General features: G+C 42.7%; 1 protein-coding gene and 1 long non-coding RNA gene across 2 annotated transcripts; one reads left to right on the plus strand and one right to left on the minus strand.

Moving 5' to 3' along the window:
• Positions 1–982: 982 nt before the first annotated feature.
• RSL1D1 (ribosomal L1 domain containing 1) lies at positions 983–10936 on the minus strand. The gene is made up of 9 exons (XM_080942233.1): positions 10810–10936; positions 9991–10130; positions 9131–9266; positions 7754–7902; positions 7567–7668; positions 5083–5176; positions 4879–5001; positions 2588–2824; positions 983–1892 (listed from the first exon to the last, which is right to left on the minus strand). The coding sequence occupies exons 1-9, from the start codon at positions 10870–10872 to the stop codon at positions 1614–1616; spliced, it is 1323 nt and encodes a 440-aa protein (XP_080798359.1). The 5' UTR covers positions 10873–10936; the 3' UTR covers positions 983–1613.
• Positions 10937–11031: 95 nt separating this feature from the next.
• Positions 11032–21341, plus strand: LOC308413217. Its single transcript, XR_013974842.1, has 4 exons — positions 11032–11384; positions 14080–14168; positions 16600–16971; positions 21083–21341. It is a non-coding gene; the product is annotated as an uncharacterized lncRNA (long non-coding RNA).
• The last annotated feature ends 2411 nt before the right edge of the window (positions 21342–23752 follow it).

The following is a 23752-nucleotide window of genomic DNA, read 5'->3' on the forward strand; positions in this document are numbered from 1 at the left end:
TACTTATTCTAAATTTGTCTGGTCCCTTAAACAGAGAAGGCTACACACATTTCATCTAAGACCAGAGGAACAAACATCTGAGTTGGAGTCAAAATGCCTAAAGTACATGGCAAAGTCATTGTTCAGCAACACAACTGTTTAGAAGATGGGATCAAGACTCATCGCAGCTGAGCAGTGGTGGAGCACTTGGGAGGTAGAGGCAGCCTTTTAAGGGCAGCCCTGTTCTTTTCACAGCACTTCACAATGTAGCAATGCTGGCTCCTTGCTTGGCTCTTAAAATTAAAATGACATAGTATTTAGGCTGGGGAGATGGCTCAGTGATTAGAACTGACTGCTTTTCCAGGGGTCCTGAATTCAATGACAAGCAAACATCATTGTAACGGGATCTGCTGACCTCCTCTAGTCTGTCTAAAGGCAACTACAGTACTCACATGTGTGTTATTCTGAGGCACTCCATTAATACACTTTATCATGCCTAAATTACCAAAGCATTTCCAGGCAAGCCATACAAAGCAAAACCCTGACTGTTCCACTTTGTTGTTCATTTGTGCACCATGTTTAAAAAAAGATTTTTTTTTAATGTGGGTACACCATAGCTGTCTTCCAACACACCAGAAGAGGGCATCAGATCCCATCTCAGATGTTTGTGAGCCACCATGTGGATGCTGGGAACTAAACCCAGGATCTCCAGAAGAGCAGTCAGCACTCCCAACTGCCGAGCCATCTCTCCAGCCCCTACACACCATTTCTATGCTGGTGCTAGGCCTCAAATCCCTAGAAGTTTAAAGTTGAGACCCATCATGATGGTCTTTGGAATTGAACCTGGGTCCTCTGAATAGTAGGACCACTTGAACTATGTCTCCAGTCCTGCAGTTGATTTTTATGTTTCAATTCAACAAATACTCAGGGAATGTTATTCAGGTGAGATGTAAAACACCAATAGTATAGTTCATTCACCCAGAAGGGGACATGATAGTTTAATTAAAAAAATTTTTTTTTTATTTATTATATATAAGTACACTGTAGCTGTCTTCAGACACACCAGAAGAGGGCATCAGATCTCATTACAGATGGTTGTGAGCCACCATGTGGTTGCTGGGAATTAAACTGAGGACCTCTGGAAGAGCAGCTGGTGCTCTTAACCACTGAGCCATCTCTCCAGCCCCGATAGTTTAATTTTTAACAAAAGCAAACATACAGAACCATCAGCAAATACAATGAACAATTTAAAAATATTTTTGTGCCTCAAACTCCTAGTTTTTACAACAAAATTAATAAATTCAGAGACACCGATGGAAGCTTCTCAAAAACCATTTAAGTCCAGGGCTCCTTGTTGGAAAAGGCTGTGGTGGAATCAGCAGCAGAGAACCTTCTGTTGTGTTTGTTTGGACAGTTCTGGGCAGCAAGGCCAGGATCTTGCATGTGCTGTCCAAGTGTTATATCACCAAGCCTAAGACTTAAGTCTGACCTTTATACAGATGACCCAACAACCTTTGCAGACAACTTGGCTGGCCTCAATCTCACACACAACTGCCTATCTCTGCATTCCACAGGGGGTGTGTCACCACACCCTAATTATTCTTGAGAAGCTCTTGGGTTAGCTCTGATATCCTTCATGCCAACGCACTAATTTTTGCTTGAGTGGGCTGCCTGGGCTTTTTGTCCCTGGGTGTGTTGGAAGCTTTCTTTACAGATTTTGTGGGAGTAGAGAAGGACTTGGCTTCCGGCTTTCTGGATTCCTGCACATCCTTTTTTTGTTTTTTCCCTGAGGTCCCAGGATCTGAGGCTGCTGAAGTCGCTGTAGCCGGTAAGGCCTTCCTCTTCTTAGCCTGAGGCATATTTGGACCAGATTTTGGTTTCGGAGATTTTTTCCCTGTGATATTTTCTTGCATCTTAAAATAGAAAGAAAATGAAGTCTAGAATCATAAAGAACAATATCTAACAGTCTAACTTAATGAGCACAATGGTTCTTGCAAACCCTGTTTGTACTGCAGCGTGGAAGAATGAGGGCCTCTTTTAGCATCAGACATACTTTCTTTATGAGACAGGGTCTTACCTGCCTGGAATTCACCATGTAGTCCAGCTGGGTTCAAACTGATAATGCTCCTGCCTCATGCTAAGATTACAGGCACATGTGTAGTATACTCCTACTTCAATATCAGAAATATTTTTACCAGCCATGTTGTACTGTGCTGACATCCAAACACACTGAGAGCTCATATGGACATCTGATACCTTGTCCTTTTCAAGAAACATGAGATACACTTCTAAAGAGGCCCTATTGTAAAGTAGTACAGGCCTTTCAGATTATTCAAGATGCTAAATTAAGTAGATCAGTATCTGCCTTCCTGGTTCCTGGAATTAACTCTGAACTTCATCACTTATTTTACTCCCCACCCCCAACACAGTGTTCCTCTTTGTGTAGCCCTGGCTGTCCTGAAGTCACTAAGTAGTCCAGGCTCAAACTCAGAGACCCACCCGCATCTGGATCACAAGTGCTGGAGTAAAGTCGTAGCACCCCACCTGACATCACCTAGCACTTTTTGTTTGAAACACATCAGCAACTAACATCAATAAAATTAATTACCTTCACATTTTCTTTATCTGGAGTTTCTCCTATTGGCACCAGTTGTGGAATTGGTTCTTCACACTCCTCTGTAACTTTCAGCTGTGTGCTTGCCTTGGTCCTTTTCTTCTGGGATCCTGGAGCACTGCTAACTAAATCACCTTGAGGTAAAGGAGACGCAGCCTTCTTGGACTTCTTCCTTAACATTTTGCTTTCCTTCTTCAACTTTTTGTTTTCATGCTTCTTTTTCTTTAGTTCCTACCAGAACACCAGATAAAAATTGAGTAGGACTCATCCAGAGAAAACAGATGGCACAGGTTTAGAAGCTGAAGCCAAGTATTCCCAAGCTCCCCGAAACATCCCTGACCACGCAAACAAATACCCCACTTCGATAGTTACACCTCAGTCTATTTGTTTGGAGGATGAGAGGTGTTTCAATCTGTAGCTCAGGCTAGCTTACCTTGAACTTAACCTATCCTATCTGCCTGACATGTGCTACACTTACTGACATTCTCCACACCTGGCTTTCTACTTTGGCCCGGACAGACAGACAGACAGACACAGACACACAGTGTACTTGAAAATACATACCTGCAATCCTAATTACACGAAAGGCTTGAGGCAGGAGGATGGTAACCTCAAAGGCTAATTTATCTAGTTATTGAAGTTATTGACTGTCTCAAATTAAAAGAAGGAACTGTTGAGTTTAGTGTTATAGCATGTGTCTACTATCCAAAGCCCTGCACATAGTAGGACGATAACCACCAAGAAAATGCATGCATGCAGGCAACTAAGAGGTGGAAGGTAAGGTCATGACGTAGGAAAACCCAGCTACACAGATGCTGCTGTTATTGTCACCAGGTTGGGGCACTGAAGCAGAGGCTAATGGACCAGCAACTACTGGGTTCTCAACATCTTCAGTGTGAGAGAGTACTTGTTACACTGAGACACAGTATTAGCTCATTATGGATAGAGACAAAATGTCATGAAAACATTTGCTGTTCGTGTTAAGACTACACCCACTAAAGACGAAAACCCAGGTATGGTAGTGCATGCCTTTAATCCCAGCATGCACCCTAGAGACAGAAGCCAAGTGGAACGCTGAGTTCAAGGCCAGCCTGGTTTCAGTCTATGACCCTATTTAAGAAATAAACAACCAAAAACCAGAAAAGGACCAATAAAAACTTCAGCCAGGGGACAATGATACACACTTTTAATCCCACCACTCAGGAAGCAAAGGCAAGCATATCTCTGAACAAAATGTATGAAGGTTTAACTAAGAATGGCCCCGTCATTAGAGTGTGGCCAATATTTTAAACATTCCTAATATTTGACAATATTAGGACAAGTAACCTTGTTGGAGGAAGCACTCCTGCTGCCTGCAGATCTGGGTGCGGAACTCTCAGCTACTCTCCAGCACTGTGTCTGGCTGCACACTGCCATGTTCCCTGCCAATATTGTAACCTCTACAACTTTGAGCAAGCCCCAAATAAATGCTTTAATAGTTGCTGTGGTCATGGTATCTCTTTATAGGAATATAACTCCAATTAAGACATAGGCAGCTCCTAGAAATAAAACACTGAAATGAAAATGTCAGTACAACTGACTAACATGACCAAGGAGAATTAAAAGCAACACTACTCCAATCAGTTATTGATCTCCACTTCAACCATCCATCATTCTGATTTGGAAATAGCACAGTAGTACCAAGCCGATAAATCAAAACTAAGTTGGGGGCTGGGAAAAGGACTCAGTTGCCAAGAGTTTATATGCACACATGCCACCCAACAGAAAGATTGGCACAATGGATGGCTGGCATCTGCAATATAAATTATGTGTGGGTGGGTGCATACAGGATATCTGGAGTTCTTGGCCAGCTAGTCACAGCAATCAGTGACCTCCACTGAAAGATCCTTTTCAAAAATTAAGATGGACAGGAACCAGGGAAGACATACAATGTTGTCCAGCACACAAAATTAAGATGTGTCTTGTTGGGGCTGGAGCGATATAGCTCAGTGGTTAAGCTACCTTCTTTTGCAGAGGACCCAGGTTCAATTCCCAGTACTAACATAGCAGCTCACAACTCCAATTTTAGATCTGACACTCATAAACATACATACAATCAAAACACCAAGGCACAGAAAATAAACCTAAACCCCCCCCTTAAGACTGAACCCATACACTAAGCACATACCTTATCCCTGAACTACACCTTCAGCTTTAGTCCTAATTTATTTAAAACAGTGTCTTATGGCTTAAGTTAGCTTTGAACTTGCTATGATTGCCCACCCAATATTTTAACTTTTACTAACTTGTTTCTTCAGGCTGCGATAGGAAATGGTGTTTTCATCCTGAGACGTGACAAATGAGGAAAAGATGGGAAGGGAAACCGACTTCTCAGTTTTCAGGAACAAGAGTTTCACACTCTCCCATTTCTGAAACAAAGAGATAAAGTCATCTACACACACTCTGCTTTTTAGAATGGAGAACAGACTCACACACTTGCCATACTGTACCCTGGGCAATTTTCGTGACAGCATTTCTGAGACAGCCAGGATGTTTCCAACGATGTGCTCAGTCTTCATTCCAGTGTGACCAATACGGACCGTACTAGAATTTAATAAAGCAAACAAGTTTTTAATTCTTAACTTTGTATTTTAAAACTCCACTTCCTGAAGTAAAACACCACCATGCTGAAAGAAACACACACCCACAGGCTGGACACGAGATGGCTCGGCAGGTAAAGGCACTTGCCACACAAGCCTGACAACTTGAGCTAAACTCATGGAGTTCAATCCCACTGAATTCAGTGTAAGAAGAGAACTGACCCTGGAAACTGCCCTATGACACCCACACTAAAATACACAAGGGTAATTAAGTTAAGACAAAACAGGAAAAATCACATGTTGACCCCAAAGGTTGTTCTGGTAGAATCATCCTGAGAAGGTCATTGATACTTAATGGTTTTTCATGTCCTATTCAGGTGAGTCATGCTGAAGTAAAGTTCTTGTCTCTCATGGAGATTTTAGCAAACACCAAAGCATCTCTACAGCTGAGGCACTGGGAACAGGAAATGAATGGAAAGCCCAGTAGGGCTCCTATAGTACTGGGCCTGCCTACTCCCTCACCAGAGGCTCACTGAGGTGGTATTTCATTGTTAACTGGACAGCAGCTTCTCTTCTAGTTCCTTTTTATCTTTAGTCAGTATGGGCATGTGTGTAAAGTTGTTTGTCCAGGTAAAGAAAAGGAGAGGAGGGTCTGGAGAGATGGCTCAGCAGTTAAGAGCACTGACTGTTCTTCCAAAGGTCCTGAGTTCAATTCCTAGAGACCACATGATGGCTCACAGCCATCTGTAATGGGATCACATGCCCTCTTCTGGTTTGTTTTAGGGAATGACAAGAAAGAAAGCCACTCACTCTGCCAGGCAGAGGACAGAGATAAAGAATTCAAGCCCATTCAAGCCTCTTAGCTCAGGCTCTCCTGTGCTGGGAAATTGGGAGCCATTATATTTGACACCAAACTAACTGAGGAAGTAGGAGGCCAGGCCCAATGACAACTCTTCCCTCCTGCAGGCAGCATGCTATGAGAATTCATTTATATGGCTTGTTATGCTTAGCCTGGACCCATCTTTGATCACTTAGAGTTGGAAGGCAATCATTATCCTTTGTTTTTAAAGCCGGGTGTGGTGGCACACAAGCCTTAAACATCAACATTCAGAGGACCTCTTTGAGTTCCAGGCCAGCCAGTATTATAGTGAGACCCTATGTCAAAACAACAAGAACTGTTTTTTGTTTAAAAGATTTACTTATTACATATAGGTACATTGTAGCTGTCTTCAGATACACCAAAGTGGGCATCAGATCTTATTGCAAATGGTTGTGAGCCACCATGTGGTTGCTGGAAATTGAGCTCAGAACCTCTGGAAAAGCAGTCAGTGCTCTTAACTGCTGAGCCATCTCTCTAGCCTAAGAACTTATTTTTGTAATTTATTTTGAGATAGGATCTCAATATAGCCCTACCCAGCCTGGAACTCTCTGTATAGACAAAGTTTGCTTCTGACTTAGAGATGTATCAGTCTCTGCCTTCCCAGTGCTAGGATTAGAAAGATGTACTACCATGCCTGGCTCATTTAAAAATTATTTACATGTGTGTGTCTATGCATGTAAACACGAGGGTGCCCTTTTGGCCCAGAAACATTAAATCCCTAGAGGGAGAATTACAGGTTGTTGTGAGCCACATCTACCATGGAGGTGTTGGAAACCATACTTGGGTTCTCTGAAGAACACCCAAGCCATCTCTCCAGTTTTGATTTTATTCATCTCATGCATGTTTTATATGTCACAGGACAGTTTCCAAGTATTGGTTCTCTCCTTGTACCAGAGATGGTCCTGGGAACCAAACATATGTTGTCATGCTTAGTGGACTGGCTCTACTTAGTTCAGGGTCCTGGGTGAGAATGAACTGAAGCAAACACTGAACATGCTCTTCCCCAAGGCTATCTAATATCTAAGCACCAGACACTTTCCATGGAGTTAGTAGCAGCTGCAGAGAACTCTAGCGCTACAGTTTTCATGACAGCCCCATGTTGGGGAAGCCCTTTAAAGTCAGATCAGACATGTTTCTATTAGTAACATCCCATGTGCCACTCTACGTCAGCAGAGTAAACTTTTTCTTTTTCCCAGAAGACTTAAAAAAAAAAAAAAAAAAAAAAGGCGGCGGCGGGGGGGGGGGGGGGGGGGGCTAGAGAGATGGATCAGTGGTGAAGAGCACTGACTGCTTTTCCAGAGGTCCTGAGTTCAATCCCCAGGAACCACATGGTGGCTCACAGCCATCTTTAATGGGATCTGATGCCCTCTTCTGGTGTGTCTGAAGACAGAAAAACATCTTAGGATTTAATAGACGGTCCTGGTTTCATTAACATGATCCTTTATGGTTAAAAAAGATTCAATCACCCTGACATGTAAAGTTTAAAGAAATCTCATATAAATGTTCTTTGTTACCTGCAAGAACCACGCTTAGAGATGTTTAAGACGGTCCCCGTGATACATCGGTTAATCTCTTTGGACAGATTCTTTGCCAGAAGGTTTACAGATACTGGAACTCTATAAAAACACAGAGGCATCAGAACACCGGAGACACACAGAAAACCCCACACCATTCAAGTTCAGTAACTGCAAATAAACTCACTTCTTCCTCTGATAGAAATGCCTTCCTATGTGTGTGGGCAAACGCCGTCGAATTCTTTCATCAGTAATAAAGACATCATAGCTACCCAGGAGACGGAGCTTGGCTTCATAGGCTTTATATTCTGTTTTTAATGTTTTAAAAGGGATGATCTAGAATACAGAAACAAGACCAAAACCGTAAAATGTTAAGAATCTAAAACAGGAGGAGAAATGTTTAAAACTTCCTATTCACAGGTCCTAGGGCCATGGCCCTCTCAGATTAATGACTTCCTCAGCAGCTAAAATATGCTGGAGGCATTGCAAAATGCTCGAAAGAGAATGATCAAGGAGCCTGAACAAAAGCCCAGTATGTCAGTCAGGCACTGAAGTAGATGACATAAGCTGTCCTTGGGTATCTCAGGTGGGAGAATACTTACACTGAAAGTAGCCCAGGCAATTGAGCAAGACGCTGTCTCAAACCTAATAAAATGACCTGCAGAGATAGCTTAGTGGTTAAAAGCATTGGTTGTTCTAACGGAGGACCTGGGTTTGATTCCAGCTCCCACACAGTAGCTCGTGGCCATGTGTACCTCTCTCTAGGTTCAGGGAATCCAAGACTCTCTTCTGGACTATATGGGTAATTGTTTGCACAAGGTACACAGACACATGTAAACCAAACACCCAGACAGTTTTTTAAAAAGCAAGGGTGTTGGGAGTGGGGTGGCAGCACCTGTAAAGTGGAGTACTGGTTTAGCATGTGTAAGGTTTTGCATTTAGTTCCAGTACAAAGATAAACAGATAATCACAAAACAGAGCCAGATATGTGATGCTCAACAAGTATGTACGTACATGTACACACACACAGGTCTTTAAACAGTCTGCAAAAGGACTATAGAGGACTCAGTGCTTCAGAGCTCTGACTGGCTTAGGAGAGAACCCATGAAAACAACCTTCTACAACTCTAGCTGCAGAGAATACCACACTCCCTTAGGCACTGTGCTCAAGACAATTAGTCACAAGTCAAAATAGCACCTTTAGCAAAAGCAAAAACAGCCAACCAAAAGAAGTGACAATAAGATTAAAATGTGAAAAACGGGCTGGAGAGATGGCTTGGCAATGAAGAGCACTGGATGCTCTTTGGAAGAACCTGGGTTTTATTTCCCAGCCCCGATGACGCAGCTCACAACCACCCTGGTTCTAGAATTTCAATACCTTTTCTGGCCCTGGAAGACACCTGCACCCTTGTGGAGCATACACATGTTAGAACACACATTCACACCCATAAAAGAATAAATTTACAGAGAAAAGAGACCTAAAAGATCAAAAATTACAGCAGTGGATCATACTTCATGTCTGTTAAGACTTTGAAAGGACCTCAATGCATCAGCACATCTCCTACCTGAGAGATAGTGTTAACTCCGTGTTTGTTCAAAAGCTTTTTATAGAAACCTTGTGTCTGTTCAGGTGAATCACATTCATCCTTGGTAAACAGACAGACTTCTGAGGATTCTGAGAGAATGCTATGAGGCAAAGACCTGCAAAACATGACAAACAAGGAGCAAAGTGTCATTCCAGAAAGGGTGTGGACTAGTCACAATCCATGCTCACCCTCAGAGCCCTTGTAGAGTCGAGAATGCTAAGAGCATACAGGCAGGCCAGTGAGTCAGTCATGCGCTCCACGCTATGCCTACCAACCGGAGCTCAAACTCCAGGACCAACATAGGAGAGAAATGATACTGACTCCCAATCATTTAACCCAACCCTCCAGACAGACACACACACATACATAAATGCTCTTTTAAAATATTTTTGTTTATGACAAGGTTTTTCTGTGTAGCCCTGCCTGTCTTAGAACTATCTCTGAAGACAAGGCTAGCTTTCAACTCAAGAGATCTCCCTGCCTCTATCACATCTGGCTCAAAATATAAAGTATCAGGCTAGAGACCAAATGCAGGATTGTACACATTCAGCAATTAAGAGATTTGCTGCTTTCCTAGGAGATCTGATTTCTGTCACCTGCACCCAAACTGAAAACTGCTCATGAGTTGTCTCTCCAGTTCCAGCTGATCTGACATCCTCTTCTGGCTTCTGCAAGCCCACATTCTTACGCTCAGACACACTCTAAGTAAGTTCTAAAAATTAAAAGATGGGTACCGTTAACCCCAGGGCTCAAGAGGGAAAGGCACATTACTGTGAGTCTGGGGCCAGGCAAGTCTTAGTACCAACGAAACAACTCTCAACAGATAAATAAGAACTTACACTCTGACCCGAAGTTCTTTCTCTGGAATACTCCATAATATCACCATTAAAAATACATTTTCGTTCCCATTCAACAGCAATTCGTTATTATTTTTTTTGGACTTCGACTGATCAAACAGAACTTCCACTGCCTTTCTCATCTGCAGAGACAGAAATAAGTTAATTTTCTTAATCTAGGTTAATTGCTCATACACAGAAATATTTGTTTCCTTTGCTCCTTTTTAAAGGGGTGGGGGGTTCAAGAGAGGGTTTTTCTGTATAGCTCTGGCTGTCCTGGAATATGTTGTCCAGGCTGGTGTCGAACTCAAAGGATTCGTCCGCCTGTCTCCCGAGCACTGAGTAAAGGCGTGCGCCACTAAGCCCCGCGCTCTTCTTTTTATTGGGCAGATTTCATCAGCACATTAGGATCTTACAATTTATAACCAGTGCAATTTAAGAATCCATGTACAACACCTAAGTACCTGCTTCCAGGATCTGTTTAAAAGTTGTCTTTTCTACGTAAGAGAAAGGGCTATTCGGAAGCTTCTCCTGCCCTCGAAGAGCAAGAAAACGATCAGGAAAAGCGCACAGTGCTCAGCGCCGCTAAAAACACTTTGTGCAAGTACATATGACCTGTAACGCTGCAGAACGGACGCTGAAGTCCACTTCCAACAACGGGCAAACAAAAAGTGTGAGAAACGTGAGCCCGCTGGGGTGCGTTTTCAGAGGCCTGCCTCGAGCTCCGGGGAGCCCATGAAGTCCCGGGCCCACGTGATTTCCAGGCCTCTCGCCCGTCCAAACCACCCTACTTCCGAATCGTTGTCCCCAAAAGCCACTCGCCTGCTCTCTATCCAGCTGTTCAAGAGCGGTCGGGGCCGCTTTCACGTCGGTGGTGGTCGCCATAGCAGCCAAGGCAGGAGAGTCGGAGCCCTTCCTGACGCCTCGTGTGGGATTTGGGAACCAGAGAGCTTGCGCACGCGCAGCACCTTGACCCGGAACCGGAAGGTGGAGGGTAGGCCTGCAGGGGACTAATTGCGTTATTTCCGGGAAGGCGAGTGATTAGATGCTGGGGCCGCCCTCAAGAGGATTCGTTGAGGATTTAGCCTCTGCCCAGAGTATCCCGATGGCAACGTCTCCTCGCGTCCTCGCCTTTCTAAGGCGTCAGCTTCACAAACCTTGTCGCTCCTCTCCCGAGGACACCGAGCGAGCGCCCTAAGGAGCGACTAGAGCTCTGTCTCCGATCCCGTGCTGTCTTAAGAGCGGGAAGCCGTGGCTTCCTACTCTGTGTGGCTTCAGGCGTAGGTTTCCCCAAATTGGTGATAGTACCATGAAATAAAGAGAAACTGCCAACACTAGGCGCGCGATGCTGCGGTAGAAACGAAAAATTGAGTCGGTCTCTCAGGAACTCGGCCCAGGTAAGACCTTGAGTGAGTATGAAGGAATAAGCGTAGGAGAATACGCCAGATCGTCTTAAATAAAGAGTAGTTGCCAAGCATACCCACTGTGTGAGAATAAAATGCTCTCCGCCATTAGTTGTCTTCCAAAAGTGCTCCTTATATGAAAGAATCATGCTCTGCTGGTGTTTGATGAAGACCTTGTCTTAATTTAACTTGTAGAATACATTTCTAGAAAAGTCGCTGGCACCTGCTTCTACTTGTCTATTTTAGAATCTAGTATACGAAGGACTTTCAGCATATCGCAGTCAGTTGCTACTTTGGGCTTGAGGTTCCTAACACACTCCAAAGAGCATTGGAGGTCTTAGGTGTTCTCTTAACTGCATTCAAGTTTGAGAACCAGACTTTTGGTTTTTCGAGACAGAGTTTCTCTGTATAACAGTCCTGGCTGTCCTGGATCTCGCTTTGTAGGCCAGACGGGCCTTTAGCTCACAGAAATCTGCCTGCCTCTGTCTCCCAAGTGTTGTTGGGATTAGGGCATTTGTTGGTGGTGGTGGTTTGTTTTAAGAGATTTATTATTTTTATTTTATGTGTATGGAAGCTTTACTTGCATGTATATCTGTGCACCACATGTGGGGGGAAGCCAGAAGAGAGTGTTATCTTCCAAGAACTGGAATTACAGATGGTTGGAAACCACCATGTGGATGCTGAGAATCAAACTGTAGTCTTCTGGGAGAGCAAGCAGTACTCTTAACTCCAGCTCAACAGCCCCAAGCACCAGACTTTTGGGCCAAGGAAATTACATGAATTCAGATGATAGATCCTGGAGGCGTTTGTGATTAGAGCCAAAGAATTGCAAACTGAAGAGATCTGATATGAGGCTTTAAAACTGACAAAGGTTGCAGCTAAACATCAGACTGAACACGGGGACCCCAATGAAAGAGCTAGAGAAAGAACTGAAATAGCTGAAAGATTTGCATCCTCATGGGAAGAACAACATTAGCACTGAAGTGGAGAGGGTGATTGGGTGAGGGAGTACCTTCATGGAATCAAGTTGAGGGGGAGGAGAGGGGAGTGGGGGGTATAACATTTGAAATGTAAATACAGAGAATATCCAATAGAAAATTTTAAAACTGACAAAGGAACTAGTTATCAAACTGCAGTTACATGTGAAAGAAATAAAAAGTGTACTAGTAGCAAAGGAAAGCTGATGAATTACACTTATGTAAAGCTGCTCTGGTTGTGGTTTTGCAAGGTGAAAGGTCTAGAACTCTTTGATATTCTTACTTTCAAGTAATGTACACACACACACACCTCTTTCAGTGTGTGCTGATTTAGTGGCTTGGTTCTTCCTGATGTATTAGAAACATGATAGGATGTCAAGATGGCATGGTACTTGTAATCCCTGTACTGAGGTGGGACCTTAAACAGAAGGATTGCAGTGAATTCTAAGGATTTTAAAATGAAGAGAAAGGAACAACTTTGGAAGCTGTCGGAATGAATTCTTTGGTGGGATGACTCAGTGGGTACAGATACCTGTAACCTGAGTTTGACTCAAAGAATCCACATCATGAAAACAGAAATCAATCCCCTGCAAGCTGCCCTCTGATTTCCACATGTGAGCTCTGGCCCATGAGCCATGGCACAGGTGTGCCCACAGGAATGCACACGCACAAGAACATGCAGTTAAGAAACAGTTTAAAAAATATTCTGTTTCACATTTCAAGTTTAAAGTTCCAGTACTATATCTAAGTAATTCTGGGATGCAGAGAAAGATGTTTCTGAGGAAAAAAAAAAAAGAATCTCACAGGGATGGTTACAGTTGTGGAAATAGATGACAAAAATAGAGCCAAAGCAGAGCCATAAAGGAATCTTTAATTGATAGAGGAGAAGAGAGCTAAGGAAAAGAAAGAAAATATGGGTGGTGGGGCACAGATCCAGCGTAAGAATGGCCATTCTCATCCAAACTACCATACTAACTAGTACAGTACCCCATATCAACCTCCTTAAAGATCTCCCATCGGGAACACAGTTTAATTGATGGATCAGCAGGGAGCAGCACTATTAGAAATGATTGGGAGCTATGGCCTTGTTGGAGGAAATGTGTCACCGTGAAGGTGAGCTTTTGAGGTTTCATCTGCCTGCATGCTGCCCTACTTCCTGTCATGATGATAGAATAATAACCCTCTGGAACTGTAAGCAAGCCCCAATTAATGTCCTTTATAAGAGTTGTACTGGTCATGTGTCTCTTAACAGAAATAGAACACTGAGTAAGACAGTTTCATAGTTTTCATTTTCAGCTTGATGCAAGCTAGAGTCATCTGGGAACAGGAAATCTTCGTTGAGGAAATACCTCTATCAATAAAAAGGGCTTGTAGGAAAGTCTGTAGAACATTCTTTGGATTAATGATGTGGATGGACTCAGGCCACTCTTGGTGATGCTACCCTTGGGCTAGTGGACCTGAGTTGTATTAGTTGTAAGAGGAACAAGTCAGTAAGCAGTGTTCCTCAATGGTCCCTGCTTCAGGTCCTCCCTTAAGTACTGATTTACCTCAGTGATGGAGTATAACCTGAACATGAGATTAACCCTGCCTCTATGTGTTTCGGTCAGTGTTTTATCACAGAAGTAAAATCAAAAACAGGTGGTTTCCTCAGTTGCTTTTTCATCTTTTTTTAGACAGTCTGTAACTAACTGAAAGTTTGCTGTTTCATCTAGACTGACTAGCCAGCAAGACCTTGCCACCACCTGTCTCTGTCTCTCAGCTCTGGAGTTAAAGACATGCACTATCATGTCTGGCTTTTTATGTGAGTACTGAGAATCCAAATACAAACACAGCAAGCATTAGACATACTGTGTCCTTTATGTAGCATTTATTGAATTATTTATAAGCACTTTGCCCAAAAAATTTTTCTTTTTTTCATTCACTCTTTCTAGACATGGTCTCTTTTTTTATAACCTTGGCTGTCGTAGAACTAACTATGTAGGCCAGGTTAGACTTGAGCTCACAAAGATGTTCCTGGTTCTGCCTCCTGAGTGCTGGGAGTAAAAGCATTCACTACTATGCCCAAAATGAGCCCCTCAGAGTAGTGACTTCATCTTTAAATCACTAGGGCTGAATTTGCACTTTCCCTTTGTTGTTTACAACTTTGGACAAAATATGGCGAACAAAGTGTCTTTTAGTTAAAGTTACTATTGCTGTTTTGAAATACCACCATCAAAGGAACTTAGAAAGAAAAGGTTTATTTTGCCTATGCTTCCATACTGTCAGGACAGGAGCTCAAACTCGGCAGGGACCTGGAGGCAGGAGCTGATGGCAGAGGCCTTGGAGGCATGACTATGTCTAAAGGGGACTCTATACCTGCAGTCCCAAAAGTTTATCCTGATGTTTCCTCACCTCCATCTGACTGGCTCTCACCTATGTATACTCAATGGATGGGATTGTACTCTACTGTAGCAGAGCCAGACCCTAGCTATTCCCCCTCTCACAGAGGCACCCCCTAGTAGGCCCCAACTCCTGCTGGAGGAAGGGGCAGGAAAGGGGCAGAGGCCCAGACTTTTACTACTTTATGTTTCTTTCAACCACTGATGTGTATAAGGGAAAGACCCAGAATCCTCCCTTCTCTGAGAAACCTCAGGTCCCCAGTCTATTGGAAACTGTTTGCATTGTCTATCAAACCACCTGGGCTGGTTGCAAGCAACTTTTAGGTGCCCTTTTTAGTGCTGAGAAAAGTGACGAGATCATGACTGAGGCAGGACGGCTGTGATGGGCCCAGGGGCCACAGGGTTAGATAAAGAAAAGAGCTGAGTGAATACTGCCCTCAACATTATCAAACTGGAATCCCAACATTGATCAAGGTAGAGGGACTCTTGATATCTATGACCAGGCACTGCTGACCAGAATGAGAGCAGTGGCCAGTGCACCATTTAATCTCTCTAGAGTTAATTCAGGAAAATCACGAATCTGAGTTCCTGGAGAATTTCCAAGAGGCTTTGGGAATTTATTCTCATTGATTTGGATGTCACAGAAAACCAGTGGTCTGTTAGCACTGGTTCCATTACTCAGGTGGCCTCAGATATTCAAGTTACAGAAGCTCAAAGGAATGAATAGGTCACAGCCCTTAGAGATAGCACAGAAGATCTTTTGACAGTGGAGATCCAGATAAGAAGAAAGACATAGGCTGACCAGGATAATGATAGACATATTCAGAGAAGTCCTGAAGGAAGCTCAAAGTAACCAAATCAGCCCTAAGCCAGAGTGGGAGAAAGATCAATGTGCTTGTTGTAAGAGGAAAAAGGACATTAGAAAAATCAACTGCCTAAAAATTCTTGGACAAGGAAAAAGAGAACTGATCTTAAATCTCACTGGATCAGATTGATGGAGCCAGGTCACTATACCAGTGAGCCCCTAGGAACCCATGGTCCCAGGAAAATAGAGATGGGCAGAACACTCTGGTTCCTGGTAAATACTGATATAGCCTGTTCAGGGATGACCCAATCCCTGGGCCCTATCACTAAGAAGAGAACCACAGTCCAAGGGACTATAGAAACTGGCATTTACGTCTGAAGCAACAACCAATAAGTTAATTGTTGACAAGGCACTGTGACCCGTTCTTTTCTTGTTATGCCAAATTGTTCATATCCCCTAATTAGTAGAGAATTGTTAAGAAACTTGGTGATGCCATCACCATGCTAAAGCCATTCTGGACCCAGGAGGTCCATACTCAGCAATTCTGATAAATTTCCCCTTATTAGAAGAAAATAAAATGACAAGACATGTATACTGAAAAAGTAGGAGCGTGGCTACCCACTCCTAAGAGAATTAATGTTAAAATTGTCTGCAGTAAACATAGAGACCAGTAATCCTGGAATGGCCTTACTGTGGCTACCAGTTATTACCCAACTCTTGAGCTCAGCTTCATCTGTGAGGGTTAAGCAATTGCCAGTCTTGAAAAGAAGCCATGGCTGGCATTAGAAAATATATAGACTGCTTTAGAGATGTAGGAATTTTGTACCCGTCATTCATCTTGGAACTCTCCCCATTGTTTAGCCAGGCACCCAAAACCACTATTCAGGATTTAAAAGAAGTAAATAAAAAAGTAGAAACTATTCACCTGACTTATACTTTTCTCAGCCTATTGGCTCCAGGAGAAACTGTCTACTGTCTTAGGCCTGAAGGATTCCCTTTTCTCTGTCTGGTGCCTGTGAGCCAACTTATATTTGCTTTTGAATTGACAGATCCCAAGTCAAGGGTCAATGGCCAGCTGAACTGGACTCGGCTACCATAGTGATTTAAGAACTCCCTCATTCTCTTTAATGAAGCTCTTAGGGAAGACCTGCTTGAATACCCACAAGAGCACCTGAACATCACTTACTTTGCAGTATGTCGATGAACTCCACATACTGAATCGTGAAACAATACCAGCAAGTTACCAAGGAACTGCTTGAAATGCTCCAGCAGCTGGGCTACTGAATGTCTGTGAAAAGTCCCAGTTGTGCTCCAATAAGGTTGCTTATCTTGGATACTGCTTGGAGAGAGGCAGGTAGACCCTGTCCTCAAGAAGAATCCAAGCTATCTTGAATATTCCTGAGCCACAGGTTAAAAGACAGGTGAGAGAATTCCTTGGTGTAGACCATAAATACCTAACTTTGCAGAAATCAAAAAACCAGTGTACCAGAGCCTAGAAGGTACAGCCCCTTCAGCTGGGGGCAAGGGAAGGAGGCCTTCTGAACGCTTAAGGAATCTCCGATGTCTGCTCCAGTGCTCATTACCTGACACTGCTAAATCTTTCTACTTGTTTCTGGATAAATGTAATTGAGTGGTGAAAGATGTAATGATTCAGACTTTGGGACCATGGAAGGGGCCTGTGCCCTATTTGTGTAAATACCTAGACCTGGTTGCAGCAGAATGGCCATCTTGCATCCAGGCCATTGATGCCACCACATTATTGCTACAGGACCTGATAAATTAAAACACATGCCTCACCCATGATCAACTCCAACTGCTTTCTGCAGGAAGGTAGCTTGCTTGCTTGCTGTCCTGGTGTGTGTCTGTCTGTTGATCCTTCTATTGATCAATTGATAGTTCAAGACAGTTTCTGTGTAGTATTCCTGTCTGTCCTGGAATTCACTCTGTAGACTACACTGGACTTGAACTCAGATTCACTTGTCTCTGCCTGCCAAGTGCTGGGATTAAAGCCACCATATCTGGCTTCTGTAGGGAGTTTTTAAAGGCAAAAAACACGCATTGTTTGGCAGCTACAGATGTATAGTGGGCAAGCCGTTTAAAAGAAGCAAAAATCTGCAGGGGAATCTTGATTTCAAGTTCCAGGGACAGGGTTGGGTAATATTCCAAGAAACTCCCATAGGAGGGCTTATAAGTCGGGGGTCGGGGGAGGTGGGGGGTCAGCTCTCAAGTCAGACCTGACCTAAGAGGTTGCTGCATGGCTGCAGCAGGCACATGATGGATAAACCTTGGCCCTATCACACAAGGCCAACACTTATGTCTTCTCATACCCCCGCCCCCCGCGCCCCTTTTCTCTTTCTTCCTTCTTTGCACCCTCTTCCTTCCACCCTCTCTGTAGATGTGCCTTACTATGTAGCCCAAGCTGGCCTGGAATTCACTGTGTGTAGGCAAAGTTGACCTCAAACTCAAAGCTCTCCCTGTCTCTGGAGTGTCTGGGATTAAAGGTTTATGGTACCGTAACTGACCAAAAAAATATTTTCTTCCTTCCTTCCTTCCCTCCCTTCCTAATTTTCTTACTAAACAAAGAAACATTCTCTTTTCTCTCTTTACTATTAGTATGTGGGGAGGGGGGTATGCATGTGCACACACAGAAAGAGATCTGAGAGGCATCAAGATTACCTGGATGTCGGTGCTGGGAATCGACCTCAGGTCCTCTACAAGAGGAGTATGTGCTTTTAACTACTGAGCCTTGTCTCTAGGCCCATAAACATTTTTTTTTTTTAATTGAAGTTGATTGTATACCTTTTCTTTAGAGTTTTTCATTTCATCCCAGCACTTAGGAGGTAGAAACAGGGGCATCATTACACAAATAAAACATAAGGCTTTGCTAAAAACAAAACTTTGCCATGTGTGATGGTGCATGCTTTTAATCCCAGCACTCAGGAGGCAGATACAGGTGAATCTCTGAGTTTAAAGCCAGTCTGGTCTACATCGAGTTCCAGGACAGCTAGAGTTACATAGTGAGACCCTTTCTCAAAAACAAAACTAAGAAGAGGTGAAATCTTACAAAATTTAACCTAAATACTTTTGAGGACACCAAACAACTCAGACATTTCATAGTTGAGCCCTCCAGATATGTCACTTACCATCACATTACATCATATTGCTTCCATTATCAGCAGCCCAACTTGTGGTTAAATTCAAATTAGCAGCTTTTTTTTTTTTTTTTTTTTTTTTTTTTTTGAGATAGGGTTTCTCTTTGTAGCCCTCACTGTTCTTGAACTCATTCTGTAGACCAGGCTGGCTTCAAACTCAAGATCCCACTGCCTCTGCCTCCTAAGTGCTGGGATAAGGGTGTATGCCACTACCACCTGGTAAACAGTTTTCTTTTAAACAAAAATGCCTTAAACAAGCTAAGTTTGTTGTAACTGCTGAACCATATAGTCTGTATATGTAAGCCATGGGTAGACAGGGGCAGAACTTTGTGAGACCATATCAAACAACAAAACATAAATACAGTAAAAAGCTAGGTATAGTGGTCCCACCTTTAATCCAGCTAGAGAGGAAGAGGCAGGTGGATGGAGCATAAATCCAGTCTGGTCTCTAGTAAGCTCTTAGACAACCATGGGCACACAATACTCTATTCTTTAACCCAAACCAAGAACTGGAAAGGCCACTGAGGTTCTCTGAATGTCTGCCTGAGCCTTTGGGACACACCCCTTCAGCCTTTTATACCCAGAAAATGATAGGGATTTGTTTACATTTGACTTTTGTTCCTGAACCTACTCCTGATATTAGGAAAAGGCTCCAAAAGACTCAAGTTCTTTGCAGGCATGGGCATTTTATAGCTCCTAGTAGTAGCCCAAAAGGTCTTTAATAATTGAGACTCATAAAGACAAGGATAGGATGTCCAGGCCACCAACTAAGCCACTCACCGACAGGCCAATAACGTGATGGCCACACTCCAGTCAGCTAGACCTGACCCTTCAACTGACCATGTCAAGCCTGTAATGCAAAAATTGGTGAAGATAGAGAGGCCTCCATTAGAAAAGGACCAGGGTGCTTATTGTAAATAAAAGAAACATTAGAGAAATGAATTTCCTAGAGGCTCCAAGCCTAAGAAGGTACTGCAGGGAACGAAGGGCTGTAGGGAAAATTATCAGTGAATCACAATGACAGATTTCTGGCAGTTAACCAGGGTATATGTCTGTTTTAAGAACTCAGTTGAGTCCAGTTGCTAACAAAAATGCCAGTTCAGGGCATCACTAGTGTGGTCAAGGACTGTCACCCCACACTAGAGAAGACAATATGCTTCACAGACATTTGACCCACTCCTTCCTAGAAGTTCTGTGGTGCTTTGCCCATACTTTACAACATTATGAAAATTGAGCATCACCTTTACACCTCTAGAGATTCAGATCTCATTTGTACCTGCTTATGAACTTAACTGCCCTATGTCTGAAAACTATCTCCAGCCTTTCTAGATCCCATAGTGGAAGGAACCCCTGCTCTAGGATCTACAACAGTTGTGTAAAGTTTATAGGAAGGACAAACCCTCTGAGCTTGGGAGCCCCCCACTTGCTTGTCGTAATAAGTCTCTTGGCTATAGCCACAGCAATCAGACTGAGTCTGATGGTTAGGTTTAGGGACTGCTCTTCATATCAAGGTTGTTAGAATCCGACATCCTCACTCCCATGCCAGTTAGCCTGGAACACATCCTTCCTGTTGGTCCATAAGCCAGAGAGGATCTCTGTATGTAATCGTATGGAGACCATCAGGTCCGGCACCTAAAGGAAACCACCTTCTCCACTGCCCTAGCAGCAGTGAGCCAATTCACATTTGCCTTTGAGTAAACAGATCCAGTGTCTGGCCAGATGAGCTAGTTAGCCTGGACACGACGACCCTAAGGGTTTAGAAATTCCTGGGCATTATTAGGAGAAGCCCTCTGTTACTTGGGAAGCTGAGCTAGACAAATCTGAGTTCGAGAACAGCCCGATCTCCATAGCAAGTTCCATTCCAGCTAAGGATGCACAATAAGACCCTGTCCCTGGGGCTGGAGAGATGGCTTAGTGGTTAAGAGTTCAATTCCCAACCAAATAGTGGCTCACAACTATCTGTAATGAGATCTGATGCCCTCTCTGGTTTGTGTGAAGACAGTGACAGTGTACTCACATACATAAATCTTAAAAAAAAAAAAAAAAAAAGACCCTAAAACAAAAGAAAAATGTGCAATTGCTATGAAATATCAGTTTAATCATGTCTAACTTAATGTGTTTATGTGCCACATGCTTTTGGGTGTCTGAGGAGTCTAAAGGTGTCAGATCCCCTGGGGCTGCAGTTAAACACCACTGTAAGTGGTCTGATTTAGTGGAAATTCTGGGTCCTCTAAAGCAAGTGCTCTTAGTTGATGAGCAACCTCTAGCCCCTGTTTAGAACTTTAGGAGCCCTGCTTTATCATACTCTTGCCTACAAATTTTGTTTAAGCAAAGAGTGGTTTAACACCAGACTCATTACCAAATTTCTGGCCTTTCACAGCTGAAGCAGCAACTCACCGTCTCAAGATATGAACTACGAGTGCAAGTCAGGCTGTGGCAGTACATTCCTGTAATCCCAGCAATAAAGTAGAAGCTGGAAGGTCGCCATGAGTTTGAGGCTAGCATATTCTGCAAAAGAAGATTCTGTCTCAACCTTCCCTCACCAAAGATGAGTGTTCAAGAAACACTGCTGTCATTTAGTCAACCACTGTAATGCCAGTTCTCTCTTACCCTTGCTTAATAAAAAAGGGGGCACATGCCATTTGGTCTCTTGATCTTTATTAAAAATCCTAAATTTTTAGGGCTTCATAGCTTGGACAGAATAATCATTAATCTCTCAATTCTACTGTTCATTGAAAACCATACTGTGATGTTAATTATTATCAAGTATTTCTCGTAACACTTCCTGGAGGGTTGTTTCAAAAACCATGCACACCAAGCAAACATGTCTTAAATTCTGAGGCAACAGCTTGTTAGGTCTATCCAACAAGTATGTTAGATATTTCCACTACCTGATACAAAAATATTATAAAGCAGCACATAGTACAGCAATGTGATTGTAAACAGACAGACAAGCACATCAAAAGGAAAGATGACAATTTTTATTGTTACAAAACAAAAATTTTAAATTTGAGTAATTGCAAGAGCAGACTAAGGGCTTAATCCTCACACAGGCACCAAGTCAGGCACAGTAGGTAGCTACTAATCATAAGAAAAGGGTTTCTTTCCTACCTAGAACACTCATCCATGCTTTGGAATTAGGCTAAAAACCCATCAAACCTAGCCAGTTCTCATTAATCTTTTTTAAAATGGGCTCTAGGTATTAACCAGGTAAGTAAAAAATGAGTCACTAAATCCTGGCCCGAGAGATCCACATTTCTCCTTTAAAACTAGTTGAGAAGTGTGTACATTTCTGAGATCCCAACATGTCCCTTAAAAAGCAGATCTGCAGGCTCAGACCTGTTTCACCTAGTGCATGTGGAAGAAATGGAGGTGAAGACCATCGCCTGCGGGCCAGAGCTCCATCCAGCTCTAGCACAAACTCTTGCCCAGGCAGCCAACGGAGGTAGCAAGGACGCAGGCTCAAGTCTGAGGCACTAAGCTAATGTACCTAGCAAAGAGGAGCTTCAGGAAGCACAAAATGCCACTCACCTGTGCAGCCCACAAACCCAAGGTTTCCAGATCAACATTTAACGGGCACAGGCAAATGTGAGAAGGCAGAGAAAGCAATACTGTTTCAGGCTATGTAAGACATCCGTTTTCTGCCGTTCAGCTTAGTGCCTATTTACTCTTCCCTTGTACTGAGAACAAGCTTTCCATCTCGACCCTCCCAGCACCTCTATGCCTCATATAATCCTTAGTAAACAGCTTGGCCAGGATATTATTGTTTCAAGGAAGCATAGGATTAGAGGTATGTAAGAAGTGTAATTATTGAAGGGAAGACTCATTAAATTCTAGGATTCTAAAAGTTAGGTATCCCAGAACAAAAACCATCGAGTATCAAATCTACCCTATCTCAATTCTGGCAATAAATTGGTTCATATGCAATTGACTAAATTACTACTAGGGAAAAAAAGAAAACCTTTCTATTCTACATACTACAAAATCTAACCAATTGCTAGATTTAAACCTATTTAGTTATGAGTTGTGCATATGTTATTATACTTATTTACCAAGTTGCTGCCATGGCAAGATTTCTTAAGGAACATGAATAATTAGATGGCATCTGTCACAATCACTGAAAAATTAGCTAGAAGAAATAAATATAGTATTTGGAGATAATCCCCAGAATACAGCTGACTGCTACCTATTTTCTTTACATCTAGGTCTGTGAGAGGGTTAATTGAACAGTTTACTCTATAAGGTCGGCCAAGAATGAATATGGCATCTAATCATTCCACAGTCAGTCATAGTTCTATAACCAGAATTTCCACAGATGTTCTAGAAGGTAGGTGGAAGCTGCCTAACATTAAAGCTACACCTCTGTCCCCCTGACTACCGGAATCTCTACCCAAAAGCAATGAAGCTGTCACTCAGTGAAGCAGCAGTCAGTGAGCAAAGGTACTAGAGTGCTGTCATGTGTAAACACTATCCAAGATCATGGAGGAATTACTAGTATTCCTGGAGATGTCCAAGAGAGTTTAGGTGACTTTTCCCCTAAATGTTCATAATGAATCCCTAAGTTGTAAAATTACATCTAGTTGCAAATATAAGCCAAAATAATTGCAGAACTGATAACAGGAACTGTCCAGCCAAACTTTCAAAGTTCCACATTGTAAAAGTAGATCTAGTGGTTTCAGAAGTAGCAGACAAGCATTAATTACCTTGTTACAGAGAATATCTTATACTTCAGTTTACAGGTTTTTCTACACGAAATTACCATGTATTTCAAGAATTTTAATAGTTAAAAACAAGGAGAAAATGTGTTTAATTATTTATGAACAAGTTGCTTTGTCATTAAATTTCAGGCAGTACACACTGTTAAACTTCTTATGGTTGGTTTCATCCCCACTGGATACTAAATTATGTATAAACAACAACAACAAAAAAAATGTGTATTTCCTCTTCCACAGTAAGAAAAAGGTGACAATTACAATGTTTTAAAATACCATCTCTTAAAATTGAACATATTCACTTGAAGTCATAAAAGTCATATGATGATCATTAATAT

Source organism: Micromys minutus (genome assembly GCF_963924665.1).
Source record: "Micromys minutus genome assembly, chromosome: 31".
Classification (NCBI taxonomy): Eukaryota; Metazoa; Chordata; class Mammalia; order Rodentia; family Muridae; genus Micromys; species Micromys minutus.